Here is a 16552-nt window from a genome sequence, read left to right on the forward strand (position 1 = left end):
CAGTTATTTGGGGAACAAATATCATGAAGAACAAATATTCTTGTTAGCAGTACATTTATAATATTTTGGATATTAGGTAATTGATCTCTTATTTTGCATGCATTTGAAGATGGGACAATTATATTTTCAGCGATACCAAAATATTTTGTGAGCAAGCAGTCTGAATGGCCCGCCGCAGTCATTTTGCATTTATTGATCTGTCTTAATAGTCTTGGAAGGTGATGTATATAGATTTGAAACTGTACAAGAAAAATCTCATTAGAATATGCAACATCCAAGAAGCAGAACAAAGTTTGTAATCTCCTACATCAGTAGTTAGTACAGTAATAGATTCCTAAAATAATTAGTAAGTATACTGAGCATCAAAAGAAATGTATCACTTATATTTGAGCATCAAAAGAAACTTATCACTTACATTTGGATAAAATTCACTAGATGTGATCGAAAAATGAAAAACTCTGTTTTAGAGCAGGTCAGTGACTTTTTATTGTGCTGATTAACACTTGACATCACGAAGATGCTGCAAAATGATCTGTCGATCTTGGACAGGTGTTGTGGTTCATGGTCTCCCAGTTCGTAGCTTGTCATTGACTGAGTGTGTCTGGTTATACTGTCTTGCCAGGTTTGAAATTGCTGGCTGTGAGCACTCAAGACGGCAAGCCACAGTATGCTGCCCTAGTTCAGCCTCCAACATGCCGATTGCACGAAGGCGCTGCTCTCTTGACAGATGTGGCATATTGGTTTTTTTTCTGTGATTTTCCTTATTGCTTTTATTCAAGCTTGCAATTCAACAGCTGAAATCACTCCATATCCAACTGTCTCACTAATTAGGTGATTAATGCATATGCTTCAGTCATTGTCACTCAAGCGTGTCACGGTCAAGGATGAATGATCGAGTGATTAAAAAGAAACCAAAAGCATTTCGTCAATGTCCCTCATTTATATACCTTATTTTTTTAAACTTTTTTTTATAATAGTGATACGTTTCTTTTCATGCTTAGTATATTTACTTAATGAAGTTTCTTTAATCTGTGTAACACCTTTATGTGTTTTATATGATTCTGTTTTGCACTTTGACAATAATTTCTTAAAAAAAAAAAAAAAAAAACTAAAAACTAAAGCAGCCTGAAAGCCTTCTGCATATGCGATAGAGATTCAGACAGAACGCTCACACAATGCTGTTAGAGTAGCTTAGCCTATGCTTGGAATGTTAAAGGTGTAATTAAAGCAGACAAGTGTCTGTAAAATAGGAGTAAGTGAAATAGGAGAGGTGCCACAATTGCCCAGTCCAATGAAGTGTTTTGGGGATTGATAAAGTGGCCATTGCTTTTTTTAGAGAAGAGTAAATAGCTTTAATTGCATTTGAATGTGTTGTTAACTTCCCCGTATGTGGATCAGTTCTGTTGCTCCTATAGGGACATTAAGAACAATATTTACCAGTGTCTCTATCCTACTTTAAGCTAAATTCCCTCCTGACTTTGGACATTTTATTTGATTTCCTCATTTCAGAAAGTAGTATAGGTGGCAGTCCAAAGACAGGATGAGCTTGGCTCAAACTTACTTGAGAAAACAAAGGGAAAGCTGATTCAAACTTGGAGCAACTAAATCACCCAATCACAAGTGCCAGTATCTTAATCTAAAGAAAAGGTAAAAGAAAAAACTAAATGTTGTCTTTAACATAGTGGTAAGGTGCTAATGTTCTAGCAACCACTTACTCAATAACTGCGGCTGTCATGTTTGGAAAAGTAAAGACAGTGCCAGCTATAAACATAGCTATGCATTAAATATACAGACCTATGCTCATATAGTTATGCCATAACATAAAATGTCTTTCTAAACCCTATAATTGCATGTTATTCTTAATTAAGGACAGCACCTTTATTCCTTATTTTTTCCCTCTTGTAATACTATCGGTATACAGCAAGCAGGCTGCTTTATGTGGAAAGTGTTTTAATTGATAACAGTGCAGCTGAAAAGTGTCAGAACACCTTGAGGTAGAACTGAAACTGCAGGGAAGTTCACCTGAGTGCCTAAAGGAGGGATCCCTGTCTTTTGATCCCCCAAAACAAACCCCTTAATTACTCCCTTATTAGCATGGGTTCATACCTTTTTTCCTTATTCCTGGTCAGTGGTATATTCTCCTAATGTACGTGTATGTAGCTTCAGACTGAAGGAGTGATGAAGGGGTAGGGGGATGCTCAGAAAAGACAGGGAGAGAAGAAACAAGTACCATTCTCACAATTTCCACGGATTTCTTTTTCTGCTTTGCTCACTTATTACCCTAAAACTGAAGAGTTCTCCCTGCCCCTTTCGCTTGAAGCTCAGCTTGATGCATGTGTGGTGAGCTGGCCCCTGGAAAACCACGCAAATAACTGTTTCTGTTCTTCACAGCAGGGCCCAATGAAACAGGGTTTAAAGACCTAATTCCCATCTAAGCCTACTACAATCACAATGAATATGTGCTAGTTAGATAGTTAGTTCATGAATGGCTGAGATTATTAATAGAAGTTTGAGCTAAAGTATTAAACCAATTATTAGTTTGTTTGTTTTGTTTGTTGGTTCACCAGGAGGCAAGCTTCTGGAGCTCAGGATTAGCTGGAGCAGGGGCCTGTGTTCTTTATTTTGCATGTTTCCATGGTTCCTCCTCAACAAGTGTGTATTCAGCAGTTGAGCCATTTGTGGCCAGAGTGACCTGAAAGCAATTATTAGGAACATCTAACTCAATGATCAAGGCACTTTCAAAGACATGTTTCAACAGGTGTGGAGCAGAGAGACCTTGTTTTTCTTGTTCAGAGACAAATATTACAAGACTGGGTTGACAGAACAGTTATTTAACTCTTTAGAGTCTCTTTACAACCAATGATGCCAACAGAAAGGGAAGATTCAACAGATTCAACAAACTTCAACAGATTCTTTTTTACAAAGAATTCCTTTTATTAAGTAATTTTCCTTTTATTAAGTAATTTGCATCAATAAATTATTAAAATAATTATAAAATACTAAATAAATAAATAAATAAATAAACATCAATAAATAAATACTGTAACTACGTAAACAGGTCCCTTAAGAAAACAGTATCTCTGCTCCATTGTATACAGATACATACCACTACTTGATGACAATGAACTATCCCTACAATACATGCTCACAGCCTCTTGACTAAAACTTCAAAAATAACAAATGACTGGTATTGCATGAAAATATAAAAAAAATATGAAAGCTTCATTTTCTTTGTTTCTAAATAATAAAACATTCTGTGATATATGCATGCATTACAACATATCTGAATGTCAGCTTCACAAGACCAGCGCTCTCAAAATTAAAACAAGCAAATGTACAGCAAATAAAAACAAACAGTGCATCATGAAATAGCAGTCGTTATGCCTCCCAATCACATTTGTCAACATATTAGAAAGGGAAAGCTTATTTAGTGAATAGAGAGAACTCATGCTATTGTGCCACCAATACTTAACCGAGCCATGACTGCTAGAAACGACAGTTACCACTTTACCTTATTAATGGAGCTTGTCCTTTATTTTGAATCCTTCCTGTTTTATGAAGTTAAAGTATTTTGCATTTCTCATTTTACTATAGGACTTAAATTCTGACTTAAAACTAGAGGGGGTTATTTTCAAAGGAAGGTAGTGGGGTTTACCATTTAGTAAGTGTGTTTCTGTTCTATTTTCAAAAGTCAGTAAGCTGTAAGGTTACACAGATGGTTTTCTGTGTAAATGTACGCTACATTAGAAGTAGTTACATAAAGTATATTTCTAACGTAACTTTATTCTTTCAACTACTGACACGTAATTTACACCATCTCATACGAAAGTGTCCCTGCTAAACACATATGCAAATGCACGTTAATTCTAGAATTATCACCCACACCGGGGCATAATTGTAAATTAGAGCCGAACGCAGGGTTTAAAAAGAAAGCAGCCAGTCTGTTCAATGTTGCTGCTGTATGGAGAGCCCGACTGAGGGTGTATTCAGTCATACAAAAAGGTAGTGTGTAAAACTTTCTTACTTTGTGGGTTAATCCAAAACTGTGTGTTTTGTTAGTTGGTAAACAGCTTAGCTGTCCGGTGTGTTAAAATAGGTTCCTGACATGTATAGTCAGCGCTCTAAAGTGGAGCTAGGTTTTTGTTTTATTTTGGTGTAAATATTAGAAATAGCGGGTCAGTGTTATGCCATCGGTTTGACACCAGGGGTCTAGTGGCAAAAAAAAAGCACTGGAGATGTCCTGGAATAAGTAATGATGCATTAAAAACAGTTACCTTTACTAAACATCAGTGTTAAAAATAAAGAAATACCATTGAAATAGTTAAAATACACATACTAACAAATGGTTACTAGCTCTTGAAGTATACTAGACTTACAATAATAAATTTACTGTTGTTTTCAGGGGCTTGCTGTCAGGGCCTTCAAGTTATTCTTTCCTGAACAGAGAGCTTCAACTAAACTGTCGACAGCACTCAATTTACCATGCTTGCTTATATGCTGCAAAACATACTCTAATGTTTGTCTGAAGGGCCTGCGATGCCATCAACCAATAGGTCTGCATTTTCACCACTGCAATCCAAGCATTAGTGAGCAGAGGCGGGACCATAAACAGTTGAAGGTATTCTCTGCCTCGGCTGAAGGTCTTATGTAAGTCTAACCAATGGGAGAGTCAAAGATCTGTCCCTGGTTTTGCAGCTGAGCAATCATTAATGAGCAGAGGCGGACATAAATATGATGGGATAAGTGGTGTAAGAATAGCTGAATTTCACGTGATATTGTTATTGAGAATTATATTCAGAACTTCAAAGTAATATTTCGGATTACATCATAGTCGATTTGGTTACATATCAATTTTAAAGAAGAACTTTCTCAGAAAAATGGGAGATTGTTAAAAAAGAAACAAACTTCTAATTATGAAAGGTATCTGTGGCTTACCGGTACTGGAACTGGAACATTTGGACAAACCCGGATTGATGTTCAACTGGATGAGCAGAAGTGTAGGGATACAATACATCACAATGAACAAGTAAGAAAGGATCTTGAGGTTCTTAGACACTTGACTGATTCTGTTGTTTACCATTACAAGCAAGGCACCAATTCCTCAAGTAGAGGTCATTATGTGGAATTACTTTCACTGATTTTTGACTACGACAGCATGTAATCACTTGTCAACAGCCATAATATTCTTGGGTACCTCTAAAAGGATTCAGAACGAGGGTGGGCATGAGGGTATTGACTCCCCAGTAGATTTTGTCACGGCACACCACTGGTTGTTTTGCACTTCAGTTTCCTCAAAATAAATCTAAAAGTTATTCATAATCTACATGTGTACAAAAAAACCCCCAAAAAACAACCAGCAGCTTCTTTTTAGGACATCTTCCAGATCACATTGTAAAATACAAATGTCATAATCAGAGTGTAATATAGTGGGTTTTTTTTCAATGCAAATTAAATAAGGTCCTTTATGTACACCTGTGTTTGTGAAAGTCTGTGTTAACAGTATATACTACCAGCGGTGCAGATAAGCTGCGTGCTGGGTATTTTATGAGTTGAGAATGTATTATAGCCTGTCTAGGAATTGCCAGATTCTTGACACTTAGTCCTCCTCGACCTAACCTACCACTTTTCCTATCTGTCAGCAAGTGTTTCATGGTTCCAGTTCAAGGATATAAATAAGTAGACTACTAAAGACTGGAAGCTTGCACATGTTGTGCCATTATTTAAAAAAGAGGCTAAGACTCAGGAAATTATAGACCTATTTATTTTACTTCCGTAACATGTAAAAAGATGAAAGCAATATTGTGAGGTAAGTTTCAGAAGAGGAAGGTCATGCTTGACTAAACTACTTGACATTTTTGAGGATGTTACAGCTAATGTAGATACTTATGACATAATTTATTTTGTTTTTCAAAAAGCCTTTGACAAAGCACTCCATGAAAGACTTAAATGTAAGTAAATTAAAATCATCATGACTATAGGGGAGGTCATGTAATTGGATACAGAACTGGTTAAAAAACAATAATTGTGAGAGGTGTAAAATCAGATTGGGGGGGGGTGTACTTAGTGGGGTACCACAAGGGTCTGTACCTGTTGCTCATTTATATAAGTGACTTGGACAAGATACACATTGCAAGATTGTCAGATTTGCAGATTATACCAAACCTGGGGGAGCTGTGGACTCTGATTACGCAGTCCATCTAATTTAAAGAGATTTGGGCCTTCTCTGCAATGGAGAAAACTGGTGGCAAATTCATTTTAATGTTAAGAAATATACAGCATTGTACATTGGGCGTAAAAATCCATGTTATAAAACGAATGGGATGGAAACAGGGGATGAGGACTTTGAAATGGATCTCTGGGTTATAGTGGAGTCATCTGTAAAAGTATCTCGCCAGTGTGGTGAGGCAATTAAAAAGGTAACGAGAAGGGCAACTAGGCTGATCCCACGACTTAATGACATGAGCTATGAGGACAGGTTAAAATAATGAAATCTCAGCCGAGAAAAAAGAAGGGAATGAGGGCAATTAATTGAAGTCTTTAAAATGACAAATGGTATAGATAAAGTTAACCCAAAGTTAACTTATGTCCCCTTATGTACCGAGAGAAGAACAAGGGGACATATTGTAAGTTGAAGCTGATTAAAAGTAAGTTTAGAGAAGGTAGTGCGCATGTTTTTTTTTTTTTTTTTTTTAACAAATGTATGGAATAGCCTACCAGGTGAAGTTGTAGTATCTAAAACACTGAGAACATTTTTTTTTTTAATTGATTGTGCTTTAAATTAGTCGTCCCACCCCCCCGTCCCTCCCAGTAGGGGAAAATGGTTTGCGCCTCGATGTGCCGAATTCCTCCATTTTACTTTAGTAGAAGATTCAGCTGTAGCATGTGTACGTTATCAAGTAAGTTTCTCTGACCAAAATAAATATTAATTAGGGTGCAGACTGATTTCTTGCATGATAGTAACGTAAAATGACTTTCTTCAAAGTAATACTGCTCTACTATGTTCTGAAACTCAATATGTAACTGGGAAACGGAGTCTTTCAAATGCAGCAAGTCCCGCTTACACAATGAAAATTACACTTCTTCAAAATAACCCCATCAAAGTGAAGCATACAAACATTCTGTCAAAACATTTGTCTTCTTGATTTGTACCTTACATGAGAACCTAAGAAAATGTAAGAGCGAGAGGAGGCCATTTGGCTCCTCTAAGCTTGTCCAGTTTAGTATCTGACTGTTCTCAAAACTTTGTGAAGTTGGATCTTAAAGGATCCAAGTGATTATGACTCAACAATATGACTAGGTAACCCATTTCATACCCTCACCACTCTCTGCTTTTCCTCACACTTATGCTTTCTTCCTAGGTGGATGAAGTGACATAATTTGGTTTCAACTTTGAGTCAAAGCCAGTAGTGATCTCAAGAAAGAAAAGTAACATGAAGAAGTTTATGAAACGCATTAGATGTTTAATCCCTGTAATTATAGGGAATTTGTTTGTGAGATCTTGTCAAAATCTCATGTGATAATCGCTGAATTGTTCTGTTGGATCACTCATATTTCAGTGACTACCTCTTTCAGCTTCTGAAGGTACACAGATTAAGTGTTCTTGTACAGGTGTGTATCAGCTTCATGCTGATTTAAATTTCAACATGAGTTTTTACAAGTTTAAATGAATATGTTTGTTTGAGTAGACTGTCTTTGAAATCTTGTGAAAATTGTACTTAACAACCTTGTAAACTCAACAGTTTGACTGAAAGGTGTACTCAAAAACATATAAAGGCCCAGTAAGCATGATATAGTACTGATTCTCATGAAACTCTGGGTGGCACAGAGACTGCTGTTCCATTTATAAATAAATGTAAATAAATGTTTTGAATATGCAAAATTCTTCCTAAATGACATAATTTGTTTTGATATATATGTAGAGAGAGAGGGAGAAAGACAGTGAGAGAGAGAGCTATATACAAACATGCAATACAAAGAAGAGGCATGCATCACTATATACAAGTCTCTATATCCATAAATGTGAAATGTACCTTGCACTCATCTACTATGGCAGAATTGTGAGCTGCATAAACACACTGGTTGGAGTTGTTTTCCTGGTGGTTCTTGAGATCGTCATACAGCGACTGTGTTTTGATGAGTTCCATTGCTTCTGGGTGGCCATGCTGGGCATCAAGGCTCTCCAGCTCTGCCTTGGACAGGTGGTAAACGATCCCGGCACCAAATGAATCCCCAACTACATTCACTGAGGTCCGCAGCCTGTCTCTGAGGGGACACACAAGCACAGGCAAGGCGCACAGATCACCTTGGGCACAGAGCTGGGTGCCTTGGACTGCAATGGGGTGCAGGGGGTCTCACAATAAACATTCTAATTCAAAAATGGATCAGGCATGAACGTCAGGCAATTACAGTAATGACAGTTGTATCCATAGGACACTTTTTTTTAAGATGGTGCCAAGGCAAAAGTATTTTTTTAGTGAGGAATTAAACAATGGTATCATCCAGTTGCTTCTTGCTATGATTATACTGTTACAAACTGTATACTTTTATTAATTTGCCTTTTGTTTGAAAATAGAGACCATACTGTTCCTTCCCTGTGATATTTATCATTTCAACATGAGTTTGAAAATGTAGGAATGCATACGCAGCACATGTTTCGAGATGCTACTGAGGAGCTGAGCCACTGGTGAATATTTGCAGTGAGGCCCCGTTTCTGGTAAACCCAGTGTGAATTCTCAGTAGGTAATTAAAGCCAGCTGGTTTATAAATCCACAGCAACAACTACAGTGATACAGTTATGAGTTTAGTTTGAGGATCCATTATAAACAATCAATAGTGCAGTAACTGTATAAATATGTTATAAAGTATGTTATAAAGAATTGAAGAATAGCTTGTTCTGTAACAGCTATAAAAACATTCTAAAAACAAGTAGGTATAGAGATACAGAATGACATGAAGCTCTTCACTAGCTATTGAAATAAACTAAAGTACTTACTACCATTTCTAAAATGTTTACCAGATTATTACAAGTTTTTGGCTATTATTAATTTTAGAAGATCTAGATCTTAAATTCAGGATTACTTCGAAACACATACCATTAGCCTGAAACATGTACAGTGCTTTCCCTTTTTAACGCTGCAGTCAGGAACCATAGACTGGCAATGTGTGTTCCTCTTTATAACGACGATACAAGCATTAGTAGAACCGCATTATTCCACTAGTCCACTCGTGCTTATAAGCTGTTCTGAGCTATAAAGGGGCCGCATCATAATGAGAGAGCCTTGCATTATTATTAGTATTACTAGCAGTAGGAGTATTAATAATAATAATAATAATAATAATAATAATAAATAATAATAATAATAATAATAAATAATAATAACTTTCTCTTTTTGAGAACTGTATTATATTACATACAGGGCTTCTGATTTTTGGTTTTAACCAATAAAAACAATAAATCAGTTTATAATCAATAAACACTGGAAAACACAGGAAAAACAGTAAAAATGGTTACTCAATTTACATTGACCACCCCTTTCCGATTAAAAAACAAAACCTAAAAAAACCCCAAAAAAACAAAAAAACACAAACTAACTAACTTTCTCAGTGCTGCTAGGCAATGTCCTTCCTTCCTGACTTTAAACTTTAAACCCACCACAACTACTGAGTGGCAGCACATTTTTATATTTCTAATGGAGTCTCCGCCTGCGAGATTTAAAACAAGATTACAATCAGGAATGGAGGCTTGTTTGGGGGATTTAAAGCTGTATCAGAGTTAAGATATGGATAATTTAAAACAGAATTGCAAATTGTGCCGAAATGTGAAAACAAATGCCTACACACAAAAGCCCCAGAAGAATGTACCTGTGACCATGAGGATTTTGTTGTGGAAGACAAAAAGAAAATAAGGTACAACTTAAGAGTGCAAGTACTGTGGAGTTACTACTATACATATTTTGACAGAAAAAAAATGGCCAAGCATTTTAGAAAGTACCCAAAAACTATAACAATTTGAAAAAAAAAAAAAAAAAAATGATTTACATAAAATCAAAAATAGTTAAAAAAAATAAGCACTGGAAAATGAAATTAATAAAAACCGAAAAACAGAAGCCCTAATTAAACAGCAATTATTTTTAATATTAATAGCAGGAAAATAAAGCCAGAAAATATATGAAATTCAACTTCCAAAAGCTTTTTGTTTCAGAGCAAAATATGTACTTGTTAAAGCACAATTTTAGGACTCTTGAGTGCTCACATGTATCATGGTTTGTAACAGTAACATGTGTATATGTTAATGACACAGGAATAGTGTGTTACTTACAGAAACCAGTCGACAGCCACTAGAAGACTGATGTCCTGGGTAGGCAGCCCCACTGCTGTGAGGATCAGTAGCATGGTGACCAGTCCAGCACTGGGAATACTGGCTGCACCCACACTGGCCAGTGTTGCTGTCAAGCTGAAAGAATGCGTATTATTCAGTTTAGTCTTGTTAGGTTATTTGCCAGTGCATTGCTTTAACTCCAGAGTATGTGCAAGTATAACAGACTACCTAAACACTTTATTTAACCTACCATGTGCTTCTTTCAGAACTGCATACACGAGGTGTATATAGCTAATGCAAGCACATGACAGGTAGAAGTAGTTGTCTCACCTGACTGTTACAATCTGCCCTGCGTCCAAATGGATCCCGTTCATCTGTGCGATGAAGATGGCAGCCACAGCCTCGTACAGCGCAGTGCCGTCCATGTTGATGGTGGCTCCAACAGGCAGCACGAAGCGTGTCACACGCTTATCGATTCCAAGATTTTCTTCCAAGCAACGGAATGTGACTGGGAGGGTCCCGGCACTATCAATAGACAGAGGCAGAGAGAGGGAAGGCAATTCATTATGAGTAAGACTAGTTTGAGCCCTCTCAAACAAACAAACAAAACAATACAAAGTCATTTCTCATTAATATTGTCATCTTGCATTTTATGTTCAAGTTTAACAATCTGTACCTTAAAAATTGGTTTACTACATAGCGTTGCTTAACAAATTGTAAAATGTAAGCATATATTAATAGAATGTAGAGAGAGAAAAATCTCATTGACAAAAAAATGTTCCAAGCTGTGCAGATATGTCACCAAGCCTGCCTGATTTCCTTGTCAACCAAGTAGGGGGTTGAGGGGGGGAGGTGGGGGGTGAGGGGATTTTATCAATCAAATAGCACACTCAGGGTGATGAACACATTAACACACTCAGGGGTATATGTACTAAGATGAGCCAGTCACAGTGCAAACACACCGCAATTTGCTTTGCTGTTGCAACAATTCGTAAAGTATACATTTTGTTGTATGTACTAAGAAAAAAATATGTTAATAAAGAGCCACAATATACTAATTTGAATATTTGTTGCATCATCTTAGTGAGATCTCTAGCAACATTTTTTTAGAATAAATAATGAAAGGCAGTTTAATCCCATCAGATTCTATAGTGGGGCCACCATCTTCACCCCCAAATAAAAAATGTGTTTCTATCAAAAAAAATACAATAAGATCACACACACACACACACACACACACACACACACATACATTTATAGTGCTCAGTGTATTTTAAGTGTATAAATCATTGCCCTGAAATAATATGTTTTAAGTAGGCTACACATTACATGATAAAAAGACTATAAATCTGTACAATATACAGTTCAGTAGTAAAATCAAATACCTAGCACATTTTGTTTTTTACTTTCACCTGTAGCTAGGCTACTGACAAAATAAATCATACTGCAGCATTGTACACATTGCAAATGCGACTAAAAGACTAAATTGAAACTAACTTATTTTAGCAGTTTATTATTATTATTATTATTATTATTATTATTATTATTATTATTTTATTATTATTAACTTGGCATACTTAGTAGCCTAGACAATTAACACAAAATAGATCATGGAGCTGCATTGATCAAGTTATGATATTTACAGGACAGTCAATTCTCGTTAATATGAATTTCAAGGGACCAGCAACAAATGTTGCGTTATACCACTAATTCGTATTATCATGAGTAGCCTATAAGCCAAATGTATACTGTCCGTTTTTATTTAAGTTAGTCAGTGGTGCAGTGCTAAATTGTGCACTTTTACAAACCACCTGCACATTAATAGAATAGGTGTGTTTCCTATTCCTATACAGATGTTCAGAATGAGGTGGAGGGGAGAACAGTTATTTGGGTGTTCGCCTCAAAAATGCTTTCAAAAGTTCTTAAGAAATTGATGCAATTGTAAGTGTCGCAATTGCCGGCATCTTCAGTACATCTCATTATAATATCTGAGAATCCTAATTTGCACCATCTTTTTGCAAGTTATGCAGGAACATCCATAACTGCATATTCATCTAAGGATGAACCGTGAAGCAAAACTGCTGGCACAAAGCATTTCCTAAAAAAAACTAACAGCATTGTTATGACAAATAACATCATAATTGAACATCTGGCACATACAGTGTAATTTAAGTAAAGTGATTGATGTATATCCTGAGAATTGCTCACTGAGACGAACAAAAGCAAACTGAATGCTTTTGTCAAGGACAGGGTACCTGGAGGCAGTGCCCAGAGCAGTGATCCAAGCCTGGAAGATGCCCCCAAGGAAGGTGAATGGGTTTTTGCGCACAAAGACGAAGTAGATGAGCGGCAGGAAGATCAACCCATGGATGATAAGCCCCACGATGACAGTCACCATGTACATTCCCAGCTGGCGAGCTACTACCTCCAGATCCTTGATAGATATAATCTTCCCACAAATCAAGCAGGCGATACCCAGCGGAGAGTACCTGGGGAACACAAGCAGTATAAACCACTGCTTGACATATAATATCTTACGTTTTTTCTGTTTATATATGTGCACATAAGACCATTTACAAACATGAGGAGGTGATTTCGCTCATTAAGCTCCCCCAGTAGCTGATTGATCTCAGAACTTTGTCAACTTGGGTCTTAAAGGATCCAAGTGTTTCTGCCTCAAAAAAATGCCTAGGTAACCCATTCCATACCCTCAACACGCTCTGTGTAAAGAAGTGTTTCCTTCCCTCTGTTCAAGGTGTATCGTCACCTAATTTCCATGTTTCTTTACGATATCTGTTTTTCTACTATCTGTTTTGTCTGTCTGTATGTCTATCTAGATGTATCTACTGATGTTTTTATAAAAGCAAAAAAATTAAAAAAACGAAAATGGGATCAGTGAATGCTAATAACAAGTGACAAACACATTTGAAACCTTTGCTTAGCCCCCTAAAGGTTCACACCAAATCAGGAAGAGAATAAAACAGCTTTTAAAATCCTAGCAAAGATATACCTTTTGTCATTAGCTCATTTACAAATTGACCTTTTGTTAATTTAATAAAATGGTCATAGTGTTTGACTTATGACATAAAGTAGGGATGCTTGTAGCAATATGTATATTAATGCAATGTCATAAAGACGGCTGCAGTGGGTGACGTCAGACCAGAAACAGGAACCAACACAAAAGAAACACAGAGACGTGGAGTTTGGTGAAGCTGAGCGCTTGGTTGCGCTCAGCATTTAATAACTGAACAAACAGAAAATAAAAGGACACGGACAGGACATGGCACTGGTAGCCAAAACAAAGAGATGAAACAAAACAGACTAACACTAAACAAACAGTGGACTAACAGACAAACAAATATGGCGAGTCAAGACAGTTTTAATTATGTTATTTTACTTTGTTTACTCTCCTTCTCCACACCCGTTCTCCACTCACCGAACACACAACCCCGAGTGAGTGCAAACATGCTGTTTTTATGCAGCTGTACCGAGACTCGATTGCTAATCAATCATTCAGTTGGAATCTCGGTACAACTGCATGTGAATTAATAAAGTGTATACATGTATACAATGTATAAATGTAACAATGTATACTAATGCAGAACTGTATACTAATGCAGCAATGTATACTAATGCAGCACTGTATACTAATGCAGCAATGTATACTAATGCACAACTGTATACTAATGCAGCAATGTATACTAATGCAGCAATGCATACTAATGCAGCACTGTATATTAATGCAGCAATGTATACTAATGATATACTATAACACAGTAAGCCATGGCAGTGAATATCAACCCCATATCAGAAGGAGATAAAATATATCTTTATAGAGAGCTGGAGTTTGTGCAGAGCCTCACTGACCACATGATCATGATGACCAGCTTCATGACAATCTCATTGAGGATGTTGAAGAATTCCAGCATGAGCTTGGCCTTCTCCCCCATCTTCCCCATGGCAATTCCAAAGGCAATGAAGAAGCCAATCACACCTGTGGACACACACCAGGGAATATTAACAGTACCTGTCACATTAACAGAAGAACAGAAGAAAATGTATGAACGTGAGGAGACCATTCGGCCCATCTAATCTTGTCTTGTTCCTAGTAGTTGATTGATTTCAAAACTTTGTCAAGTTGGATCTTAAAAGATCTAAGTAATTTTGCCTCAACTGCGTGACTAGGTAACCCATTCCACACCCTCACCACTCTCTGGGTTGATGGGGAGCTCAGACTCTCAATCAACACACATCACAGGGAGATAGCGAAGTGTGGGCTCAGACTCCCATCAACACACATCACAGGGAGATAGCGAGGCGAGGGCACAGATTTCCCATCAACACACATAACAGGGAGATAGCGAGGTGTGGGCTCAGACTCACCATCAACACACATCACAGAGATAGCGAAGTGTGGGCTCAGAGTCCCATCAACACACATCACAGGGAAATAGCGAAGCGAGGGCTTAGACTCCCCATCAACACACATCACATGGAGATAGTGAGGCAAGGGCTCAGACTCCCCATCAACACACATCACAGGGAGATAGCGAAGCGTGGGATCAGACTCCCATCAACACACATCACAGAGAAAACGAGGCGAGGGCTTAGACCCCATCAAAACACATCACAGAGAGACAGCGATGCGAGGGCTCAGACTCCAAATCAACACATATCACAGGGAGATAGCGAGGCATGGGCTCAGACTCACATCAACACACATCATAAGGAGATAGTGAAGCGAGGGCTCAGACTCCCCATCAACACACATAACAGGGAGATAGCAAGGCACGGGATTAAACTACTCATCAACACACATCACAGGGAGATAGCTAGGCACGGGCTCAGACTCTTCATCAACACACATCACAGGGAGATAGCGAAGCGCGGGCTCAGACTTTTCATCAACACACATCACAGGGAGATAGCGAAACGCGGGCTCAGACTCCCATCCACAATCATCACAGGGAGATAGCGAGGCGAGGGGTCAGACTCCCCATCAACACACATCACAGGGAGATAGAGAGGTGCTGGCTCAGAATCCCCGTCAACACACATCACAGGGAGATAGAGAGGTGCTAGCTCAGACTCCCCATCAACACACATCACAGAGATAGCGAGACAAGGGCTCAGACTCCCCATCAACACACATCACTGGGAGATAGCGATGAGTGGGCTCAGACTCCCAACAATACACATCACAGGGAGACAGTGAGGCATGTGCTCAGGCTCCCCATCAACACACATCACAGGGAGTTAGCGAGGCGTGGGCTCAGAGTCCACATCAACACACATCAGAAAATAAGGCTACTGCATGTCACCTGCTACAGTTACAACATTTAAGGAATAGGAACACTAAAAAAGACAATAAAATAACCACATGATACAAGTGATGCTGAATACTGTACTTATAAGAGTGCTTTGCTGAGTCCCCTTTTAAAAGCCCACCAGCAATGTCTAAAAATTGGTTACTTAGATTTGTCAGCCCATCCCCTCCTACCCAGCACGTTCATTCCTCCTTTGAACTCCAATGATTTCTTGGTGATGAACACAGGCTCAGGAGGGACCACAGTAGCATTCACTGCCTCCAGGAATGGGTCCATGGTGGAATTCCCTTCCTCCCCCATCTCATCTGGCTCTGGAAACACCTGTACCTTCTTGGTGACTGTCTGGATCTATGCAGCCAGAGCAGAGAGACAAGAGCAGAGTTAGCAAATCAGGGGAGTACTGTATACTGGGAGATAGGTGGAGATGTTTACTGGGATTTTCCTCATTAATATTCCTTATACAGAAACCTAAAACAAAACTCTGATCCGCTCCAGGCTTTTATTTATTTATTTATTTAACCTCAAAATGCTCCTATGACAAAAGACCCCAGTCAACCCTGGAATACTCACAGAGGCTGTGAGTATCCCAAGAGCAATGTGAGAGACCCATGGAAGAGGTTAGGACATTAGTCTACCTGCTGGAAGCAGGCTTGCACGAGGTTATCTGGGAAAAGGTTCCTGATGAGATCAAAGGCAGCGTCCAGGCTGGAAACCTCATCGTTCTTGTTGCCTTCACCCAGATGTTCCTTCAGTTTGGGGTTACCAGGGTGTATGATCAAGACCAGGATCACCCCCAGTACAGCCGCAATGATGGTCGTTGACATGTAGTACACCATGGCTCTGGTGCCCAGGCGCCCACTTGCCTTGGCGTCCAACCCAGCCAGGCCTGGGGTGACGGGGTTAGGAG

The 16552-nt window shown here is 38.4% G+C and overlaps 1 protein-coding gene across 3 annotated transcripts in view; it reads right to left on the reverse strand.

The window, feature by feature from the left end:
• Positions 1–925: 925 nt before the first annotated feature.
• Positions 926–16552, reverse strand: part of LOC121330366 (excitatory amino acid transporter 2-like) — a 78983-nt gene continuing 63356 nt past the window's right edge. For all 3 annotated transcript variants that reach the window (XM_041276837.1, XM_041276839.1, XM_041276838.1), the window contains 8 exons: positions 16281–16531; positions 15819–15993; positions 14186–14312; positions 12574–12807; positions 10649–10843; positions 10319–10453; positions 8031–8262; positions 926–2692 (listed from right to left, as the gene is read on the reverse strand). In XM_041276837.1, the coding sequence (XP_041132771.1) occupies positions 2618–2692; positions 8031–8262; positions 10319–10453; positions 10649–10843; positions 12574–12807; positions 14186–14312; positions 15819–15993; positions 16281–16531 (1424 nt within the window). In that variant the 3' untranslated portion in view covers positions 926–2617. The remainder of the gene's footprint in view (positions 2693–8030; positions 8263–10318; positions 10454–10648; positions 10844–12573; positions 12808–14185; positions 14313–15818; positions 15994–16280; positions 16532–16552) is intronic.

This window comes from Polyodon spathula, chromosome 17 (assembly GCF_017654505.1).
Source record: "Polyodon spathula isolate WHYD16114869_AA chromosome 17, ASM1765450v1, whole genome shotgun sequence".
Classification (NCBI taxonomy): domain Eukaryota; kingdom Metazoa; phylum Chordata; class Actinopteri; order Acipenseriformes; family Polyodontidae; genus Polyodon; species Polyodon spathula.